The sequence below is a fragment of the Lolium rigidum genome, chromosome 1 (assembly GCF_022539505.1).
Source record: "Lolium rigidum isolate FL_2022 chromosome 1, APGP_CSIRO_Lrig_0.1, whole genome shotgun sequence".
Lineage (NCBI taxonomy): Eukaryota > Viridiplantae > Streptophyta > Magnoliopsida > Poales > Poaceae > Lolium > Lolium rigidum.
In genome coordinates, this window is record NC_061508.1 from 139,264,620 (window position 1) to 139,286,884 (window position 22,265).

Consider the following 22,265-nt stretch of genomic DNA (forward strand, 5'->3'; position numbering starts at 1 on the left):
TTGGTTCTCAATAAGTGTTACTTTTCAAGGAAACAACCGATAATATTTTTCTTCCTTCAGATCCTCTATTCTGTGTCTTATCAGATCTGTTATGTTAGGATGTTTCCCTGTCCTAATGAGGTGATGTATGCTGCATGCTCGCATACTCACAAACAAATGCAAGATGTGTTGCAAAGGGAAATAAGCTATATCTCCACAAACATCCAACCTGACCATAGATGGGACGACAATTAAACAGTACATCCTTTTATCTGAATGTCACCTCATATGTACATGTTGTTGGTTCACCACCACATCTCAGACCAGCTAGCAGAGTTGCAGTAGTAGCTCATAACAGCGGATGAAATTAAAAACTGTGTATGCTGCCGCCTGTGTATAGGAATTGGATGCATTGGGATAGTGAAGAGTTGTCATTGGTGCAGTAAAACCTCACAACAGAGTTAGCCTATCGCTAAGTCAAGCGCCAACCTGGCGAAATCAGACAGTAAGACCTTTGGGTCTCTTCGTTTGCACGAACCGAATGGCCTTCCCATCATCCTTTGGTTGCTAGGCATGGCTGTCATGACATGCTCCATCTCTCATCCATGGGAGATAAAGATGCTCATGACGACTCGGTTGATTCGGTTGTTGCGTCTGATTCTGTAAAATGAGATGGTTAGTGCCACCCATAGGGGCTGTAATCCCGGTAAACCAGTCCATTGCTAAGATTGTGAAAGTAAGCTCACCTCAAGATAGCTCTTCCTTTTGCCCGGCTTTCGCATGATTGTAGGCACTTTCTTATGGAAGTCATTCTAAGCGAGCCGCCCCTTAGCCTGCTTAGCCCACATCTTATCTACCGGGATCTCTATCAAATGAGGGAATGGCGCATGTGCCCTCTACAAAATAGGAAACTCGAATTGGATCTGAGCGAGTACCATCTCCGGGTGAAGCCAGTGCTCTTTACTCTAAATCGTGCATTGTGTATGGGTAGCTGCAAATGAGTAGACCTGTACTCGCCGGGTGGTTGCATCTGCTTATGCTTTATCAAGTGTGCCATAGAATGTATTTCTCCTAGATCGTAAAATCCAGATGGCATGGAGCAATAGAAAACCAAATAGAATGGACTTCAACAACAATGCAAGATAGTATTAGGATTAATGTTCATGTTACATTTGTTTTGCTCCTGCGTGTCTAGTGTGATTCACTGATTCAGAACTTGTGCATTAGTTTTATTCTGTCTTTCCTTCGTTTGAGGACCACGAACCTTTTTTCTTTATTTTTTTTCACCAATAGGATTATCAGGTGGCATGTGATCGTCTTTCAAAGCGTGAACATAAGATTCAATAAACTGGAAAACACTGGCATAAATGCATCAGCCAGAAACAGGAAAACGTTGGCTCAAGTGCATCACTATTTTTGCGCCATACAAGATGCTGCCTCAATAATGATTAGCTGCGCATGGTTAACTTACACATAGTCAAAATTTTCTCCAAAAGTTCTCACCCGATAGACAATGGATATCACGTTGCACAATTTGACCCAGAAACAGTGTGTCAACTGACTCAATACACTTCTTTTCAGACTAATGGCACTAAACAAACATTAATTCACTAACTATCTAACCCTCTTAACTTGTCAAGGCAACTCTTCACGGACTCAATAATCTCTGGTGTGATACGATCACGAGCAGACAACTTGTACTGCTCAAACTTCGCCTCTTCGCACTCCAAGGCAGCTTTCTTGCATGCCCTGATAGTTCCTGGAAAGGAGATTGATGGTCAGCCCTGGTCTGGCACAACTGGCCTTGCAAACATTCCTTCCTATTAGGGATTGCAACAAAATAACTAGAATAATTGCGTCGCAGTGCCAAATGATATGAGGATGAGCATCAAAACTATACATGGGAAACATCATCAGGTCAAAGTTTGTGCAGCGAAATACTTGGAGTCGGTACTAGGCCTGGTGTCTGGATGAGAAAAGTGGTTTTAACAAACTGAACAGCATAAACGCATGCAAATAAATGAGAAAATGATTCTGTGATTGCTAGCGGGACTTCACCATGCACTGAAAAGTTAGTGTATGAAGCAGACCTAAAAAGGAATTGTTTTATCAGGTCAATCTAAAATATAATATTCCCTCCGATCCATAATACCTGTCATGATTTTAGTTCAATATTGTCCAAATTTGAACTAAAACCACGACAATTATTATGGATCGGAGGGAGAAGTACATTCAATAATCATTGTAACAATGTGCGGCCCAAAGAGCCCAACAGCTCAAGCTGTCATGGGGTAGACATGCATTCGGCACCCCACTTGCACTTCCCCCACTTGCACTTCCTTTCTTGCTTTGTGCGAGGAATTAACCCGGTTACCCGGAAGTGCTACGTCTTGGCCCAACAACAGTTTGATGCAAGTGTAACTGAGGCTAAATTGGCAATGTGAATGTGGTACGAAAGGTGGGAACGTCACATTCATAACACAATCATAAACACAATGACATGAGATACTGAATTCATCTATGAGGAAAGACTTGCGATGCATCAAACCATTTATAAGCAAAACAAAAAAAAAAACTGATGCGGTTCCATCATCAATAATCCACTCACCGCTCACATCCAAGAGGTTGAACGACACAGGGATCTTCCCAATGCTCCGCACCATTGTGATAGCAGCCCACACTTTCTGGTGATCTTCACGCGACACTCGGATTACGCAAAGCTTTGTCAGAGGATTTACATACTTCACTGCAGATGACCATTGACAAGCGCTCAGAAGTAATACTTAAGTCTATAAATTAAACTGGGTAGCCACAGACATATATGATGATGCGAAGAGGATTTTAAGGTTTCCTTAGAAGCTATTAGCACCTTGCAATGATCCAAGAGATGCAGCTAGGCCACACTCCCCAAAGTTGAGCTGGATGCTGTCTCTGATCACTTTGGTTATGTTGAACTGGGTGAGGATGACGGGGTCAACCTCTCCCCTGCTCACGTCGATGAAGACCTCCATTACCATGTACCTGTTCTTAAAATGAACCATTGTGTGGACAAATTGCGCTCCTTATCGCGACCTGGATTTTCAAGCACGTAAACAGCAATAAAAAAATCAAACTAAGACACCTCTTCAACATAACCAAGGCAGTAAAGACTAAAGGGCATAGTAGCAATGCCACTAAATGATTTATCTTCACCACTATACCATCAAAAGGGCGCACCATTACAACTCCTAGTGTTGGTACGGGAATTTACATACACACACACCAAAAAAACAGAGCACCATCCTTATTCTCATTTTCATACCTACAAATTTAGATTACAGAATAGAAAAAAGAAAATCACCCTTCACAATTTCCCGTGTTCACAACATTTACAAATTCACCTAATATACTAATACAACCTCACAAATCTGTTGAAAGCTAATGACTATCTTTGATCCAACTAAATAAAAATAACACCTTGATAAGGCTCTAATAAACACAGAACACTTGGCACTCAATCCTAAGTCCTGACCATCACCAGTCACCACTTGGTGGTAAATTGCTGCTATGAAATATGAGCCGGTGGTCAATGTCATAATGGATCATGTTGGCCAGATAGCCGGGTGGTGAAACTCGGCAAAAAAGGTACTCACTATGTTCACTATTATAAGATGTTCAGATATTTCAATATGAACTAGAGACAGACCCAAATGAGTCTAAATGCATGCATGAGAAATTGTATTGCTACGACATGAAACTGATGAGAAGGCAATACTTTAATTCAACCTGTACGAAAGAAAAAAACTCTAATGCACGAAATTGGACCTTGGAAATGAAATTGCAGACCAAATAATTTATGTGTCGAAATCAATACAACATCCGCCCAGGCCCCAGCCCCATATGAAAGTTGGTCTCGCTAAGAAAGAGAGAGAGAGAGAGGGGTTGGTCGACCTAGGGTTTGGGCCAAGTCCATGGAGGGGCGGACGCGGAGACTGGAGACGGAGATGAGGGAGGGGGATGCCGGAGAAGGAAGAGGAGGGCGGAGGTCGGGGAGACTCACCGCGCGCCGCCGGTTAGCTCCAGGCCGGGGATGTCTCCGTCGCGGCTCGAGCAGAAGGGCCGAAAGGGAGAGGGCTACCGCTTGGCGATTCCGAGCTAATACGGAGGTCTGACCCTCCGAAAAACGGTTCGGGCGGGCACATCCGGGGAATTTTACTTTTTGCCATGGTTTACTTTGGCATTCTACAATTTGCCCTTATTTACTTTGACCTCTATTATTTGCCACTCTTTACTTTGTCTCTTTATTGTTTGCCCTTTTAATTTATTTTCGTTTCATTTGAGGATCCAAACAAAACTCCATGACACAACTACCCCTGGCGATTGGTAATTTGTAAGAGCATCCCCACTCGTTGGCGCTCCCCACGCCCAAATCCGACGAAATTTTCGTCCGGATTGGAGGAAGATTTGGCGTGGGGAGGAGTAGTTTCCCAGTCGTGTGCTCCCCAAGCGGCGTTTCTCGGGGAAAAAGAGGATGGCTCGGGGAATCCGGACGAAAGAGGAAACACGTGGGCGTGGACGGTTGGTTTAGCTTCATCGGAGTCCCGGGAGACCCCGGGAAACCGAGGATGGCATGGGGAGTCCGGACGAAAATAGGCTCAAATCCGGACCGAACGAGGAACCGGGGCTGGCCCAGGCCGTTTTTCGCCGTCTGGATGAAAAAAAGTGGCCGTGGGGGGCTCTGTGGGAAGACGAGTGGAGATGCTCTAATCCCTTTTCTCTGCTGCTCAACGGGGCAGGATGAACTGCCGCCTCGCATCGACGCTCGCTTGTACGGCTGCAGTGCTGCACCACTCCAATCTCATTGCTGCTGGACCTCCGTCCCTAGTGCTGCACCTCTCCGGTCGCCGGTGCGCCTCCGCCGCCAGCTGCTTCCCCGGCGTGGCACGGCCACACCGCCGCACCTCCCGGCTCCAGGCTCGTCCTTTGGCCTTCTATGTCATACGCAAGCCCCAGCTGGGCTGCAACCCCAAAGCCAAATCGAAAATGGCGGGATTAGGGATGAGGGATGAATCGAAACATTAGGAGGGAACGGCCGGATCCCCTAAAACCTAATCCTACCTCTGAGCACATACATGGGGCGGGATGAGGAGGGTTCGTGCCTAGCGTCGCAGGGGAGTGGTGGTCGTGCTCCCAGGAATCCCGCCGCCAAACTCCCTTTCTTCCTTTGCTCAGGCCGCCCGCTGGGAGCCGCCGCCGCTCGCTTCATCTGCTCAGGTCGTGAATGAAAGGGAATGAACGGGTCGCTCTCAATCGATCCAGACAAAACATGTACCTGGGGTATTTTCGTCATAGCATGTGGGCCTAGTCCGTGAGGGGGCAAATAATAAAGAGCCAAAGTAAAGAGTGGCAAATCATAGAGGCTAAACTAAATAAGGGCAAATTGTAGAATGCCAAAGTAAACTATGGCAAAAAGTAAAATTCCCCGGCACATCCAAACGATCGAATTGGAGGGTCGAATTCCAATTCCCCAATTCCAGGCTTAATTCAATACTACATCCAAACACAGAGTAATTGGGGAAATCACCTGCTTCATGGGATTGGGGCCTAGGAAGTCGCGGGGAAATCACCTGGTAATAGCAGCCGCTCGAAGAGCCAGCAAGCCGACGGTCGAGGCGGAGGGCAGGAGCACGGTCGCAGACAGGCGGGGTCGGCGTACGGGACGGCGGCGCGGCAGTGTAGCAGGGGCTGGGCCGGCACTGGCGGCGCGGCGAGGCGTAGGAGGGGGTGCAGTCAGCTGGGGCGGCGCGGGCGATAAGGCTAGGCCGGGAGGAGCGGGCGGAACCTCTGTCTCTATTCTGCCTAGATAAATCAAGGGAAAATTAGATCTATACCATTGAAAGATCCAATCTTTAGAAAAATACCACTAAAAGTTTATGGGTTAGAAAATTACCATCGAAAGCTTGCTCCGTTATTGATTTATGCCACCACCGTGAAATGAACGTTAACTACACGAATTGATCAAACTTGACCCACCCAGCTCAACCTGAACTCAACACAATGGACGCACACAACTTAGTCAAACCGCACGCACACACTCCACACAGGCTAGGCCAAAGGAATAACACCTGGGGCGTATCTTCCCGGCGGCAGCGAGTGCTCCTCCATGGTACACGCCCGCTTCACAATCACACCGCCGTCGCTCGATCCAAAGAATCATTAGCTTCACGTGGGGATTTCGCCTGGTCCTGCAGTCGACCCCAACGCCCATTGGATATGCGCAGAGAGTAGTCTCCTTTAGCCTCACCGCCGACGAGGGATGAGCCAGAGATGTCGTCGCCTAGCTGGCCGCCGGCACAGCCATGGTGCCCAACAACTGGTGCAATGTCACGCTCTCCGCCGACGAGGAGGACACAAGTTCCTCTGACGTGTCGAACGACACCGGCTCTTCGGAAGAGATGACGAGCTGTGAGGACGACGAGGCGGGGCCATCAAAGAAGAAGTAGTTTGATTTTTTTTTCAAATTTGTTTATGTTTTTTCAAGTTTTTATATGTAATTTGTTTATGTTGCACCGTTTTGAATATTAGTACAACCTTACCTGCACCGTACCTATAAATTTCTTCTATCTATTAAAATAAAAATGAAGTACTTTAAAATTTTGGGGGTGGCGTTTGGGGGACGCGGCTGGGAAGCGACGTTCCTCAAAGACGGCACGAAGGAAACACGTCCTCCAAACGCTCGGTTCGGCGCTGTTTGGGGGAGCGCTTTGGGGGTACGACTGGAGATGCTCTAATCTTCCTTTTGTATAGCTACATCTGCAAATGTGAAAATATATCCGGAAGTCATGTTATATGCTGCCATAATGCTGCTTGAGAGGCCAGTAAACTACAACATGAATGCTGCTGCAGCAGGCGTTGAAGTGCAACCTGGAGAGCTGCAAGAGAGGGCAGCGAAGTGCTGCCTTGCTGCTTGATGATGTGAACGTGTTGATCGATTCGTTTAAAGCTCCAGTTCAGGTGGAGATGACGGCGATGGTACAAATAGATAACGGGCCAAGCTTTCGATGGTATTTTTCTAACTCATAAACTTTGAGTGGTATTTTTCTAAAGATTGGTTCTTTCAGTGGTATGGATCCAATTTTCCCATAAATCAATACTCTTCAGGATGGGGTGGCCGGCGGCGTCCCGTCGCGGTGGGCGGTGGGCGGTAGGGTTCAGGTTTAGCGGTAGTTACTTTTTTTTTTTTTTGGTAAACTACTTTTGAGCTTTGTCTCTGTAGGGTTAGATCTCCTTTGTAATCAAGGCTACTCTTGTTGAGAATTTAGATACTTGTGAGTGAGATTCTAGTGTGCCCCACTCTCTCTTCCTCACCGGTCTTCGTCTCCAACTCCGATCTCTCATCCGGAATTCTACCTTGCGTCTCTTCCGATTGATTCTATTGGCGTGGTCCATCGAGCCACGAGAGTAAGAATTCGATTGTATCGGGTTGGTGTGCGTGTGCTTGTTCTTCGTGTTCTTCGCGTTCTTCATCCTCTCCCTCTTTTTCCCTCTTGGATTTGGGTCAATCGCAAGATCGGGCCACAATCTAGGTCTTAGACATCATCATAGTGAAAAACTCTTTATGGGCCGCAGGGTTGAGCAGAGAAGTTTTTTTTATTTGACCGCGCTCGCTTGCCGCTATAGATGCAAGTGGATATTAGGTTACCCTCTATCCCCTTCAGTGCCAAAATGAATTAACTTTTACAAATGATTATTTTGTACTACCTCTGTCCGGATTTAATTGACTTCTATCAATACCTTATTTGTTCATTAGCCTTCTCTTCCCCGCGTCGATTAAATAGGAACGGAGGGAGTAAAACTTAATTTATATTTAGCACTAAAGAGGGTAGATAATCCCCTAATATTGGCTCACTTGCATCTCTATTTGCGGCGGTTGCAATACGTGAAAGTTGCATAAAAAAGTGTTCCATCCCACCGTCGGTTCATAAGATCCAACGACCCGCTTAGCACCGAGCCGGGAAAAGTAAATTTTCACGTTCACTCCACAAAATCTCTTTTTTGGTATACAGTTGTTTTCATTAAAAAAGCTTTATTGACATGTGTTGGATATTATCATATTCATGTAGGTTTGCGCCATTCTCTCTCCAATGGTGGATAAGATTCAGCTGTTCAACGCACCTAATTCATCCTTTATTACTCTTTTGTCAGTACTAGAAACTGAAGTCCCACCGGTTTGAGTATGCATTCTGCCTGTGTACAAAAATAAAAGTAAATTCTTATTGGCGATGGTGTGTACAGGTAATTCAGTTGCCTTCAAGACCAAGAATCGGCCCATTTGGATAAATCCACTTCATTCTGACGTATTCCGTGCTGAAACAAATCCATGCTGACTCGGTGAACACAGTGCCCTTACGTTTGCATTATGCGAACTTATGACTAAATTGTCACTAGCTATACGAATCGTATTAAACACCTACTACTGCATTTTTTCAACGTTTCCCTGAAAGTATATACAATAAAAACGCATGGACGGTGGCAAGCTGGCAATAGTGTGAAAAGATCAAAAGCTTGACACGGCAAGATGACATGGAGAACGGGACGTACGCATAGATAGTTATGATTTAGATTAACAGACACTAATCAATATTTTAAGAGGAAGGACAAGTAGCTATAGAAACGCCATCCTTGTGATATTATAATATTATCTTTTATATTCCCTCCATCCGGAAATAAGTGACTCGAATTTGTATACACACAATTGAATTTATAGATAAACCTAAGTTACTTGTTTTCGGAAGGAGGAAGTATTAGAAAGTGTTTTTTTTTTATATTGGAAACACCATCTAGATGACATTATAATTGTACTTTTCGATCAGGAAATAAGAGATGGCTATCGATCCTGAACGATTTATCAAGCACAGATAATCTACTCTTAAGGCCTACGGCGTCAACTTCCTGGTAGTTGGAGGGAAGTTCGGATGCAAGGACTGGCCTTCTGGCTAGGTACAGTGCATGCTTCCTATAAGTAAATGCCCCGTGGGCTATGGACACAAGTCACGAAGACAACTAGCAAATACTCGTTGCCAAACCGAAGAAGATCAAGATTGTCGTCAGAGTACTCGTTTCAAAAAAAAAAAGATTGTCGTCAGAGTAGCTAACAGATACAGCAGCTTGATCAGTCTCATAGTCAGACACAAGCAGATCAAGCCTTAAGAGTAGCTAGCTCACACGGCAGCTTGAGTCTCGTTGCCAAACTCAAGCAGATCAAGCCTGTCAGGAGAGCTGGATTTCTCTAATAATTCGTGTCATCTTGGTTGAATTCTTGTGGCCATGAGACAGAATAGTAATACTTCTTCCGAGCACCGCAACATATCACTCCTCCGCGTTTTCGGTCAGCTTCTTCTCCCCTTTCCTGGATACAAGTTATTTGCAACCCTTTTGCATGGAGTAGAGTTCCTTTTTTTAAGTTCAGTTTGTTGCTGCTCTTGTACTTGTAGCCGATCGTTCATCTTATGCAGATTTCTGTTTCCTGTTTACAGGCCAAGGCAAAATGGTCCTGAAAAAGGTCATCACTGGATAGCGCCCCCTAATATTTCAAGCGTGATATTTTCCTTTAGAATTGTTGCATCACACCATCTTTATAATTTCTACCACCATCTTATAATCCGTCTCGGCACTTGGCACTCGGATAATAAGTTTTTCGCTTCAATACTCATGCACCATCCATCCAAGGTCCTACCCATAAAAAAATCCATCAGTTGGCTCCTTTATTTGTTGAATCAACAAATTATAGGAATAGAAAAAGGAAAAGGAAACATGTCAATCGGCGGATATGGTCAACCAGCCTATGCGGTGAAAAACCAGATCATGCTTTCTCTCTGCATAATTGCTGGCTGCCTTGAAAGCGTGATACTGTCTCCAGCGAAGGAACCTATAAGCCAAATCATTCTGTCTTTCAGCCTGGCTACAGCTTATGCTCTCGCGATGGCGTCCATATTTGCGCCCAGCACGACGACGAGGGGGCTAGCTGCCAGGCTGAGTCTTGTCTCAGCTACGATTTCTGTGGCTCTCGTGATGACGAGAGAGCTGGCCTGCAAAGTTCAAACATGTCGCTGTGCAAACGGGGCCTAGTCCCTCAGATGGTTTGGCTAAAGGTGTCTTTGTGTCAGATTGGCGATATATGTAAGAAGAGATCTGGTTCTGTATCTTAAACTATGCAAGAGTGTGTTATCATTGTTGAGTTGTGAGATGTGGTCAGGTTGACTATATGTATAGTAGCTTGGGTGATATGATTTTATTACTGTAGTAATAATATGGTGCAGAAAATTTGTGTCATTCTGCTCTCCCTAGAGAACATATTTGATCAAATTCTAGAGAGATATTCTCTCCGCAAACTACAAGTAATCTGCCTCCAGCACATACGCACCTGCTAATGATCCTCTATTAGTACTGTATTGATCTCTATAATTGCCAGAGATGTTTTCTGAGAGCAGACACCACAAGCTTCAACAGTCAACTATTAACAATAAAAACTGGTCTTGGGAAGAGCGAGACCAAGGATATAGCTAGCTTCAGGCTTCAGCCTTATAATAGTAACCAGAGGATGAATTTTGCAGCTTATTCCAGCCACTCAAAGATTAACGACTGCTAATTCATACACTTGCTCCGTACGATGAAAAGGTCGGTCGGCTTCCGGATAACCTTGGGCGTCTATGTAGGTCGTGTTTGGTAGCCTAGATTGAATCTGGAGCTCTATGGGAGCGGCTTCATGGGTGTTAGCCCATTGCAAACGAGTCATGAGTCATTTTAGATTGTTCGTGAGAGGGAACACTACCCCACTATTTGGTAAGCTGCAAACATGTTTTTCTTCCTTTCTCGTGCAACGCACCCCCTTATTTGGTTGCACACATGAGCCTTCTAATGGTAACTTCTTTCATTAGAGTGGTGAGGTTAGCTGTAAGAACATATTCAACAATACGCAACACTGATTTACCCTAATCGGCAATGCAAGTGTAAATGTTGTATGTTAATTTCTTATGATCATTTAATAATATATGTTCCAATAATATGGTGGCATTTTGGCCTCCCCGGCCAACATAATTGATCAAAATCTAGACAGGTGTTCTCAACCTAGTACTCCTGTACATCTAAATTTTGACAAAGTTGTGACATTTTTGGTGGGAGAGGGGGAGTACTAGTAATCTATCTCTATTAACTGTAGATCCCTAAAACTGCCAGAAGAATGCTCTTGTTTTTGTATGCAAACTACAAGCTTCAAAAGTCGACTATTGAAAACAACAGACTGGTCTTGGGCAATGCAAGAACGAAGATATAACAAGGTCCAACATTATGATAACAACCAAAGGATGAACTTTGCAGCTTATTCCAGTCACTCAAAGATTTAAGACTGCTAGTTCATGCACTTGATGAAAAAGTTAAAACGGCATTCAGATAACCTAGCATCCCTAAACTAACCAAAGAATAAGCGTGCTGTACAACTCTAATAAGCATAGCTTTTATTTTACGGGTAATAATCATAGCTGTGGAAAAACTAAGTCGAGGAATCCTATCAAGGAGAATCTCCAAGCCGTATTCTTACAGGCGACGGTCTAGCAATCAGACCATCCATCACCCAGCCACTGTTTGAACCATCAAGCTTGACATGTGTGAACTCCCTCTGAACATAATCCAGTGATGCATCAAGCCGTCCACCTGGTCTACATTCTGCGGCAACATTGAATGGTTTGAAACCCATATATTTCTCCAACCAGTACAGATAGTTAACGTGGAATATTGATTTGAGCATGTCTTCTGGGGAGGATCCCTCTTTAAGAACAACCTATTAATGACAATTAAGATGTTAATTAGTTACAGAATAACAAGATATAGCAAGATATAGGAAACAGTTGCTTCAACATGAACTCACGCAAAATTTCCCCTTGTAATCCGTAAGAAGGTATTGCTCATCTTTGTACAAATCAACCAGTGCATGTGCATCTTCCTTGTTCTCAATTATTTCACTAAGCTTAGAACCCAACTGTAACCGTCGACAGATTCTTTCTGCAGCATCTTTTGCTTCTGCTGATAAAATCTCGCTTTTCTGGTGAGCAAATCAAAGGAACCAAACATAGTGAGGTTCACAAAATAAAATCAAGAAGGAAAACATTCTTTGTATGTGCAATGAAATCACTATACAATTCTCAATCAACATAATATCTTACAAAGGGAAAACATTAAGAACTAGGCACTATACAGTTGGACAGAATACGGAAATGTTCGGTATTGTGATAATAAAAGGTATTTTTGGCTTACCTTAAGTTGAGCACCCACGGACGAATTTGGAAAAAGTGGTTCCTCATCATTAACCTCTTTGACTGAAGGAACTTGTCCACTTAATAAATATTCACTAAATACCAAACCTACGGAAAAAAAATTCAATAAATACTTAAAGGCATCATTGAGCACTGTTGATGCCAAAGAAAAACACTACATAAGCATGGTTGAGCCAATATGTACAACTATACTTGCATGATTGTCAAATATTTATTAGTAGCCAAAAAACGCAATGTGCCATGAAGTGTAAACATCAAATATGGGAGTAAAAGAAAAGAATGTTATCTATGAAAAACATTAGTAACAAGCCATGTATGATTTTCTGACGGTAAGATTTCTGTATTAAATGCATCAAAGGCACAGAGTATGACATTCAGAAATGTACATTTTAATCCAAAACTGGATGCATACAACCCAAATAAATTAACATTTTTTCATGAAAGATTTCCAGCATACAAAGAAGATAAGAATATATTTCATGTTTTGCTCTAATTCAACCATCTATTGGATAACACATTATTAAGCTGTTAGCCTGTTACCCCATTCTTAATATTTTACATTCCATATTTTCAGAAAAGGGATAAACTCATGCTACTAGACAAGCAATTCTACTAGTAGACCCATTAGTGGAGTTCCCAGCTCCATGCACATCTTTTAGACAAAATATCCCAGTAAATATTATTGTATTTGGTCAGTTTCGTCTGGATATGACCATGAACATGACTCTTTATATCCCGCTATACATTTAAATGCAGCTGATATGCTAGCAACATGGAAATCACTTTAATACCATACCTTAAAATTGACAGATTTGCATACAACGCTATGATTCCAAATTAGATTTCCATATTTTGCCAAAAGCCTAGTGAGCACTAAAGTAAAAGTGGATTTTTGCCTGGTTCAGTGAAATCTGACGTTTTGATGCATCAAAAAGGTACTGATCCATCTATATAAGCATTTTAACCTTTAGTCATATATAAAAGATGTTGACATGTGAGAATTCAGGACAATGAAACATAAACATGACATAATGTAGTTCGGCAGCAGAGAAGAATAAGAATTACTTGCACGGTAAGGATTCAGCGTCCTCAGCTGAATTGATTGATAAGACTTAAGGTTGCAATACATGTGAACTACAGTAACACCAGCAAATGAAATAAGAGCTAATGGTACTGATGAGCCAATTCGGTTAGCTAACGCTATGCCAAGCATTATGCCAAGAAACTTGCTAACCATTCCCTGAGCTTCACCCTTTGCAATGACCTGCAACATAACCCATTCATTTCAGTCACTCAAGTGCAAATACAGAGTGAGGCAAAGAAGTATTGACTAATTTTAAATATCCTTAGTGGTAAAGGTCATACGTGCAGTTCCTCTTAAGAGTGCAGCAACAAGAAAAATACTACCCCCTCCGATCCATATTAAGTGTTCCTGATTTAGTATAACTTTGTACTAAATAAGAAACACTTAATATAGATTGGGGGAGTGCTATACAGCTATACTGATGTCACTGTGAAGTGGGGTTGATACCTCTTAAGCGCCAAACAGTCAGAAATATGTGTGTGCACACCGTACAATATGTTCCCTCGATGACAAATATAAGAGGTAAACAAGATCTGAGATAGGTTTGTAGATAAATATTTCTTGTATGATTGAGAATAACATCTTCTACTAAAAATTTAGATGCATACATGAAGTGAACAAAAATATTAAGGTATCATCATAGGTGTTAGTTAGTTGTGAGAGTACAAACTAAATATCATAAACCAGGACTTGCATGGCTTGAAGCAGTCTTAGATACTAGACTAGGGGAAAAAAGCCATAGACGAGAGATAAGACTCTTGGGAAGAGATAAACTATTTTTTTTTATTCTTTCTTCATCCCATAAGTTACAGTGTGAAGGCTTCCACTGGCATGACTTCACTTGTCCCTATGACTCAAATTCTTTATCTCATATCCAATCTAGACAAAGTAAACAACCAACTTGAGATGATATCATTAATCTAAGTCAAATTCTGAAAGATACTTTTCTAGTCAACATAATAGATCAAAAGTGAAGCAAAAAAGAGATAAAAGCATCCCGTGCTACAGTAACTGTATGAGGGACAATGCCCATGACACTGTGAGGCATCAGCTAAAATACGATAATCTCATGTTCTGGAGACTGAAAATAAATGTTCAGCAAAATTTGTTCAGAAATAGTGATAGATAGTTCACCTCAGCAAAGTTTCTCTGGACAGCAAAACCAGCATAGAAACAACTTCTTGTGGCAGCCTGCACATAGAAATAGTAGAAGCTGTTTATCAAAGGAGAACATATAGAACTAAACTAATAGCCTAAAGTCATTAAGAACTAATGCATACAGTGTCTAGCTAGTATGTTATATCAAGTTTGAGAACAGATATGAATTGGAACAGTAGTATATAACACTCAGTAACGCTTATATATTGCACTCAATTTGACTGGACAGATAAATGCTCCATGCATATATACATCACCACAATCCAATCATTTCATAGGCAATTAGGCGCTATTATAAACAGAACATAATTGTTCGGAACGCCAAGTTTAAGACAGATATGAATAGGAACAGTAAAGTACTTATTTCACCCAATTTGACATACATGGGCAATTCGACTGTGCATTTGATATAAGATATATTTAAGCCGTCTTGATTGTTTAGCGGGAACTAATAATACAGTATTATTTTTGAATTGGCAGAAGAAATGTTTGTTTAAAGAACGTGAAGTATTTGTTCATGTGTGCATACAAGACCTGAAGGGATATTTGCGTAGTCTTAATATGACATATAAATTGTAAAATCCATTGAGTCAGATGAACAGTTATGCACACTGGATCCAGATTGAATGGTACGAAGAAAATAGGAGGCATGCACGGTTAGGAGCATCGGAATTCTGATGATCCAATACTCATACCACTAAGAGAAGTAACAGTCCTGACCTGTATGAGAGCAGCTGCTGATCGGCCAGCTCCAGCGGCTGCACCAATGGGAACAAACAGGTGAGGAAAAACCGGCGTCAAAATCTCCAGCCCATAGGCTGCGTTCTCCAGAAGATCTGCAAACAGCCGCCATCCCTTCGGGTTAACATCGAAATGCCGCCCGAATTTCGACAGCAGTATCTTGCTCAAGTAGCCAAGCCCATCTTTCAGCACCCAATTCACCGCGGCCGCAGTGGGTATCGCTCCTTTCCCCAGACCGACTGCATACAGCAACGCCTGCGGAAACGCAGTTCACCCGATAGAAACGCTAAATTCTAGTACCTGGCAGACTGAGAATTTGAGCATAGCTAACGCAGGCAATTACGGTTACCTGCGTGGAGAGCACGCCGCTGATCTGGCTGGCAACGCCCTGCACCCCGCGCCACAGCGAGTAGTGCATGTAGTCGCTGCTCACGCTGTGCGGGTACCCATCAGGCAGCAGCAATTGAAGAGCGAAATCGGTGCACCGCCGCCATGACCGTTCGAGTTGCCTCTGCAGGGCGGTCAGTTCGCCGTGGCCAGCCCCCACCTTTTCCGTCTCCTCTTCTTGCTTCCGCTTATCGACGAGGTATGAGGTCCCGGTCGGGTTCGGGACGAGCAGCGTACGCGCGCTGCCCCTCACCTCCCAGACCCTCCCGCCGGTTGCTCCGATGGCATCGGCGAGGGCGGATGGGATGGAAGCGAAGGCGTCGGATTGGAGGAGCAGGAAGAGGAGGAAAAGCTCCGGGTGGAGGGACTGGAGCCACCGCCGCCACCCGTCGCCGGGGTCGTCCGGAGGGTCTCCTCTCCCCCCTTGCCACCACCCCCTTCCTCCTCCTGCATCACCCCCACCCCCGCCGCTGCAACTGCCATCACCGAATCCGCCGGACGGGGAGGTTGCGAGTGGCGGAAGGCAGAGCTTGGCGGCGAGGCGCGGGAGGTTGCGAGCGGCGGTGGGGCGAGAGTAGGGCGGGACGGGGGCGCCGATGCGACGGAGCGGAGGCGGGGAGAGGGGCGAAGGGAGGAGGAGGAGGAGAGACTGAGACGAGGACATCGAGGAGGGATCGGCGGAGCTTGGGACGGCGGGGCGGAGGTGTCTAGTGGGGAGGCGGCCGGCGCCGGCGGCTTGGAATTTTCAAGCGGACCAGGTTTAGCTGCAGCGGTCAGCCAACAGGGGAATCGAATTGGGCTGGACTACGAAGGCCAGAAAGGCCGAAGATATTGAGCAGTTTGGGCCCGTTTGGTACCTGGGCTCGGTTTGGCTCGCATGTGGGGCGAAGTTTTAGGCCCGTTTGGTTTCCTGGATCCTTTGTGTTGTTGCATCGCGCCCTTCTTAAAACAGCCCGGCCCAGGTCATGGAGCAACGTCCGAAACGGCCGTTTTCAGCGAGCCTCCCAAATCTCGCACGGAGCTGATGCAAAAGGGAATCTTCGGCTGCACAGGATAAGAAGGGAGATGGTGCAAGCTGCGGCGCGCATTGGTGAAAAGCGAAAAGGAGGCCGAGAAGGATTCTGTCACATCCCGGCGCGCCCCATCGTATGTTTCTACCCCCTCGTCCACTCCCCTGGGAGCTCCTCGCCACCGACCTGGTCGGTGGGTGGAAGGCACCGCACACCCCCCACGATCCAGTAATTTAGTGGGCCGCGGCCCATTGCATCAGGTGAGTTTTTTTTCCTTTTTCTTCCTTCTTTTCCTTTTCTGTTTATATTTTCGTTTTTTAAAATCTAACACTTTTAAAAACTTTTTTCGAGAAAAAGTTTTTCATAAAATTTGAACAGTTTTCAGAAATTAAAACAGTTTTTAAATTTGAACTCTTTTTGGATTTGAATATTTTTAAAAATTCGAAATTTGAACAACTTTTTAACTCGAATAATTTTCAAAATTGAACGTTTTTTAATATGAACAAATTTCGAATTTGAACGATTTTTCGATTTGAACGATTTTCATATTTGAAAAATTTTCAAATTTTCAAATTTGAACGGTTTTCGAATTTGAACAGTTTTCAAATTTAAACAGTTTTCAAATTTGAACATTTTTTATAAATCAAAATTTTCGAATCTAAAAAAAATATAAACAAAACCGAAAACAGAAAAAAGAAAAGAAAACAGAAAAAAGAAACCCGAAAAGATAAAAAAGAAAAAAAGAAAAAACGATGCTAAACAGCCACAAATGGGCCTGGCCCATACCCGACCAGGGGGTGTGCGGTGGCCGGTAGCCACCGACCTGGTCGGTGTATAGGTTTTGCCCACTCCCCCCCCCCCCAATTCGAGCTCCACCTCCTGTCAGCAACTAGGGGTGTGTTTGGTAGCCTGGGTAACCTCAGATATTCTCATCTCAACCCAGCATTTTTCAGTTCTAGTTGTTTGTTAGACCGGGTCGGGCCAACTGGGCACTGCCCACCTCACACAAAAAAGAACTCTCAGCCAGGCCGAGGTCATCCCGCAAAACACTATGCTAGGTAGCCCGGGTCGCGACCCCGCGAGCCTCGAGCAGTCATTTCCCCCCGCACCCACGTCTGTCTCGAGCGCCCAAAGTCCTTGCTCCCGTCGGCCGACCTCCTCGTCGCCAAGCGCCGCTGCCATGGCCGCCACCAGCGCCTCCTCCTCGCGCCCCGATGGCAGCTGCCCAGCGTCGCGTCCTCGCGTCACCAGGCTGGCTCGAATCGCTGCCAAAGTCCACTCCTCGCGCCACCAGGCCAGCTTCAAGCTCCGCCAAGGCCGGGTCCTTGCGCCGCCTCCTCGCGCCACCAGGCCGGCTCCAATCCCCTCCTCCTCGCGCCGCCACGCCGGCTCCAAACCCCTCCTCCTCGTGCCCCGACGGCAGCTGCCCAGCATCGCCAAGGCCGGCTGCTCGCGCCGCCATGGACAGCACATACCTCCCGCCGCATCCTCCCGCCAGGCCGGCTCCATCCACAGCCTCCTCGACGTGCCGCCACGGCCCGCCAGGAAGCGCCGCCACGGCGGCCAGGAGGCGCCCATACGGCCGCCAGGATGTGCCGCCATGGCCGGATCCTCCATAGTCCGGTGGTTGGATAAACAAAGGATCTGATTGCTTTTATTTTTCTAGTCAGGGAACTTTGTGTAAAACTTCTTGGCTCAACACAATCTCACCTCGTACAACCACCAAACAAGTTCTTGGCTCAGCCTGGGTGAACTGACCCGACCCCACATGTAAAATCTGAGTCCAGCTTGTGTAGGGTGAGCTAGTCTCAGCTGGGAAAGACAATCTGAACTAGACCGACCTACCAAACACACCCTAGGTAAGCGGCACACATATCTCCGGTGGGCGACGGCGATGGAGACTGCGTCTCGGCTTCATGTTCTTCCTCCTGCATCACTTCTTTACCTCCGGCGATAAATGCAAGGATTCCCTCACCCCGGTTGCTCGGTTATATGCTTAGATCTTGGTTAGGAGTTGTCAGATCTTGCCTAGGATTTGATCTTGTTGCTAGGGTTAGTCCTATAAATAGGGTTGTTTATCATGATCTTGCTAGGGTTTGTGTTGGCCACATTAGCCATGTCTTTGTTCCCAAGTACATTCACATTATCTGTACTACGATTTATGTATGACTCCTTCTGTGATGAATTTAGCCAAGCTCTTCTCTGCATTGGGGAGTCTCCGATCACGTCGCAAGTTGTTGATTCACATCCCCTATGATGTCACGGTGTCGGTCACCCATGTGCCAGTCGGCAATGGGCATGTGGCTGATCTCGTGGCTCAGGTAGCGGCAGAGGTGGCGGGAGGATGGCCTCCACAAAGAGGATCCATGGCAAGAACCGCACTGACGCGGACAAGGCCATGAAATCCTCACAAAAGGGGAACGCGTCCATGAAATGGCTCCCCTTCATGTCCAGCTTCATCTTGGAGAAGATGTACGACTTGATCAAGAGCGGAGTGAGAACTGACAAATGATTCAAGGAAGTCCATCTGACTGTTGTGGCAAGGCCCTGTTTAATCGATGTGGTGTAGACGTTAGCTCCACTCAGGTGTACAACCACCCGAGGAAGAGTGGCGGCAGAGGTGGCTCATCGTTAATGGGATCCGCGATCTAAGCGGGCTCAATGGTGCGACGAGTGCAAATGCATCATCCCTGAGCACGAGCACTACCACGGGCACGTCGCGGTGAGCACGCTCTGTCGACCTCACTAACTCTTTTCATCGCAAATATGCACAACTAACATCATTATCCCTTCATATGGTAGGATCACACAAGGGACGCGGAGTTCCTGAATATGCCCATTGCGAACTACGATGAGATACAAGCCATATTTTCTTTTGGCCCCGCCACCGGCAAGTATGCCATGGGATCAAGTGAGCCCCTGGGCATGGCTCCAGCTACACCTTCAGCTGAGGATGCTGACACTCAGAAGTCTGACACGGTCATCCTCGATGGGCCACCTAACAAGGCTTCCGACGCACCTGATAACACGAACGCCGCCAAGAGGAAGAGACGTGCCTTCGCCGATGACGAGTTGTTTCTTTTGTTCTACATCCGATTAAAATTTTGTACCGCTAAAAAAAATCTGATTAAAATTTTGTTCCATATAAATTTATATTTTAGCTTTGCGATCAACAACAACATAGAAAAAAACATTTATATAATCTCTATTGGATGTCATTAATTTAAATGAAGTTTAAATTGGTTGGTCATGGTAGTATTAAATGACTTACTAATTAACTTTAAAATTTCTAGAATGTAGATTAAAGTAGACCGGAGGGAGTAGGTAAATCAGCACTTCGCTGAGAGATTACATTTAGTTGGCAGAGGATGGAAAATTCATGTTTGTCCCAAATCTGTATAAAATAGTCCAGCTTTTTTCAAATTTTTGGCGCCCCTAGTGTTGATTTGTCCTTGTTGTCTCAGTGTCCCTTTCTCCTCTCATGCGGATCTAGTGAGATGTTTGCACGTAAGGAGAAGTAAAATGAGATGAAAACATGAGCCGAAGTGCGAGATGATAGGTGGATTACTGAGCTTTTTGTATTTATAGAGAAATGAAAATTGAAATTAAATATCTTGAGATCAGTTTGCCCGATTATAAAGCGTTTTTACAGTTGTGTTCCTCTCGCCAAGATCTTTTAAACTAGATTTTATGTTGATAGATTTTAACGAATTTATCTTAGTACTCCGGTCGATTAAAAGAGATCGGAGTGTACTTCATAGTTGCTTGGGTCTTGGCGCATTTGTTCATGAGAATCGGGTACAACTGAGTCGAGAAGTTCGTGCTGAATAGTGACCAAAAACGATGACAAGACGAACGCCTTCTTGCGCGAACCACATATTATTCGGACATCTCAATCACCTCAGGTACGTAGCTTCCGTATATATACAGATCAAATCAGTATGGCGGCACGCCGGCGTAGTTCCCCGGAGGGAAGTACCTGCACACACCCACGGTGTCGCGGCTGCTCCGGCAGGTGCGGCGGGCGCAGCCGAGCTGCGTCGTGGTGTTCCACACCACCTGCCTGTAGGACCGGCACTCCTCGCCGGGCGCGCACGCGTCGGCGCCGTGGTCGTACCACCGCCGCTCGTACACCCACGCGCCCGCCACGGCGGCCCCGTCCTGGAACCCGCTGCCCCAGAAGGTGTTGCCCCCGTAGAACCGGTCGTTGTCCCACTTCAACGGCGGCGAGAGCTTGCACTGGACGCCGAGCGCCTTCGCTTTCCGCTTGGCGTCCAGCTCCAGCGTCGCGTTCCACGCCAGGGGCGCCACGCCGACCGCGCGGCGCGCGTCGTTGTGCACCTGCAGGAACTGCGCCGCCGCCGGTACGCGTCTGGGGGCCGCGACGGTGACGCCGTTGTCGTTGTTGTTGCCGGGGGTGTCGATGGCTCCGGCCGGCGATAGCGAGGCCACTGCGAGAGAGAAGATCGCGACGCAGGCGACAGGAGCCATGGCGATCTGCTGCATTCTGTGATTTCTGAGCGCGGCTTGGTGAAGTTTGCAGGAGAATTACCGTGATTATATAGGACTGAAGGAGTATGTGCTCGATTAATCTGTGCGGGTCACGTAATTAACTTGCAGAAGCGTTTGGATGTTACAGTAGTTTGATTTGATGGGTAAGCGGGAGTTTGGACTCTTGAGAGTTACTATGTGATGAGTAATAAACTTGAAGCGTCCATTTTTGAGAAATAGTTTCCCGGAATTTCACTGTGGCTCCGGAACGAATAATGCTACAATTACAGGGAGAGAGCTTACGGAAATTTCAAAGATTTGTCGTGGGAAACTTTCTGCAACTGAACCCGGAGAGGGCGTTCCAATGATCTGGTTCCACGTACTCCCATAGAAAATTTCGTAAGGCTGGTGCCAACGCGGGCTGGAGTCGGGGCGAGAGGGAGGCGAGAGGCGGGCGAGACGCTAGCGGCGGGCGGTGGATCCACCGCCCGGCGGTAGGGGGCGGTACCGCCCGCCTATAGCCCGCGTTGGAGGCGAGAGCGGGGCGAGAGGGAGGCGATAGCGGTGCTAGTGGGGGCGGTAGGGATGAGAGAAGTGAGAGCTGACACTATAGCCCGTGCACTGGCACCGTGGGGTGAGAGTGGGGTGAGAATGGGGTAAAAGCTGACGTGGCGAGGCTATAGTGGGGTGATGCATTGGTACCAGCCTAAGCCCCTTTCCCGTAAGTGTACCATTCTAGCAAAAACATACTCCTTACAACATATATTATCTCCATCATAAAACAAGCGTCTTACTTTTAATATATTTCGTATCTAGAGAAAGTTGATACACTTATTTTAGAACGGAAGAAATATTAGTTATAACCAATTCATATACACATAGAAGTACATAAAACAATTGTTGATACTCGTTTTGGGCCGATGGCTAATCAAGAACATAATTCGATGTTCGGCGTGACAGATATATTGCTCAATTAGGAGACACCATGTCCACCATTCCAAGTTGTGCCATGATCCGGCTTGATAGCCGATTATGCTAGCAGTCAGAGGTGATCTCGAGGATCGATATATGAAGGCTTCCACTAGAGCTCCTTTAACATGACCTCAA

The 22,265-nt window shown here is 45.7% G+C and overlaps 3 protein-coding genes and 1 long non-coding RNA gene across 5 annotated transcripts; 1 reads left to right on the top strand and 3 right to left on the bottom strand.

Moving 5' to 3' along the window:
* Nucleotides 1-1,372: 1,372 nt before the first annotated feature.
* LOC124682459 (probable ribonuclease P/MRP protein subunit POP5) lies at nt 1,373-4,008 on the bottom strand. 2 transcript variants are annotated; one of them, XM_047217140.1, is made up of 4 exons: nt 3,910-4,008; nt 2,849-3,051; nt 2,588-2,725; nt 1,373-1,738 (listed from the first exon to the last, which is right to left on the bottom strand). In XM_047217140.1, exons 2-4 carry the CDS (start codon nt 3,018-3,020, stop codon nt 1,590-1,592), a joined length of 459 nt encoding a protein of 152 aa, XP_047073096.1. In that variant the 5' UTR covers nt 3,021-3,051; nt 3,910-4,008; the 3' UTR covers nt 1,373-1,589. The 2 variants fall into 2 exon arrangements, with proteins under 2 accessions (XP_047073096.1, XP_047073095.1); XM_047217139.1 differs by having other exon boundaries at nt 2,849-3,975.
* Nucleotides 4,009-9,186: 5,178 nt separating this feature from the next.
* LOC124682461 lies at nt 9,187-9,664 on the top strand. Its single transcript, XR_006996291.1, has 2 exons — nt 9,187-9,346; nt 9,495-9,664. It is a non-coding gene; the product is annotated as an uncharacterized LOC124682461 (long non-coding RNA).
* A 1,599-nt stretch (nt 9,665-11,263) lies between these two features.
* Nucleotides 11,264-16,321, bottom strand: LOC124652076 (protein root UVB sensitive 1, chloroplastic-like). The gene is made up of 7 exons (XM_047191098.1): nt 15,620-16,321; nt 15,250-15,525; nt 14,506-14,562; nt 13,353-13,551; nt 12,268-12,374; nt 11,882-12,055; nt 11,264-11,794 (listed from the first exon to the last, which is right to left on the bottom strand). Exons 1-7 carry the CDS (start codon nt 16,319-16,321, stop codon nt 11,525-11,527), a joined length of 1,785 nt encoding a protein of 594 aa, XP_047047054.1. The 3' UTR covers nt 11,264-11,524.
* A 4,282-nt stretch (nt 16,322-20,603) lies between these two features.
* LOC124684276 (pathogenesis-related protein PRMS-like) lies at nt 20,604-21,158 on the bottom strand. Its single transcript, XM_047218623.1, has one exon. The coding sequence runs from the start codon at nt 21,156-21,158 to the stop codon at nt 20,604-20,606; it is 555 nt and encodes a 184-aa protein (XP_047074579.1).
* Between the last annotated feature and the right edge of the window lie 1,107 nt (nt 21,159-22,265).

Coding starts and splice junctions, on each gene's coding strand:
- LOC124682459 (XM_047217140.1), bottom strand. CDS start 3,020: ATGGTTCATTTTAAGAACAGGTACATGGTAATGGAGGTCTTCATCGAC. Junction 2,726..2,848: donor ATCTCTTGGATCATTGCAAG/GTGCTAATAGCT, acceptor GGTCATCTGCAG/TGAAGTATGTAAATCCTCTG. Junction 1,739..2,587: donor CAACCTCTTGGATGTGAGCG/GTGAGTGGATTA, acceptor TCTCCTTTCCAG/GAACTATCAGGGCATGCAAG.
- LOC124652076 (XM_047191098.1), bottom strand. CDS start 16,321: ATGTCCTCGTCTCAGTCTCTCCTCCTCCTCCTCCCTTCGCCCCTCTCC. Junction 14,563..15,249: donor CAGCAGCTGCTCTCATACAG/GTCAGGACTGTT, acceptor TTCTATGTGCAG/GCTGCCACAAGAAGTTGTTT. Junction 12,056..12,267: donor CCGTGGGTGCTCAACTTAAG/GTAAGCCAAAAA, acceptor TTTGCTCACCAG/AAAAGCGAGATTTTATCAGC.
- LOC124684276 (XM_047218623.1), bottom strand. CDS start 21,158: ATGGCTCCTGTCGCCTGCGTCGCGATCTTCTCTCTCGCAGTGGCCTCG.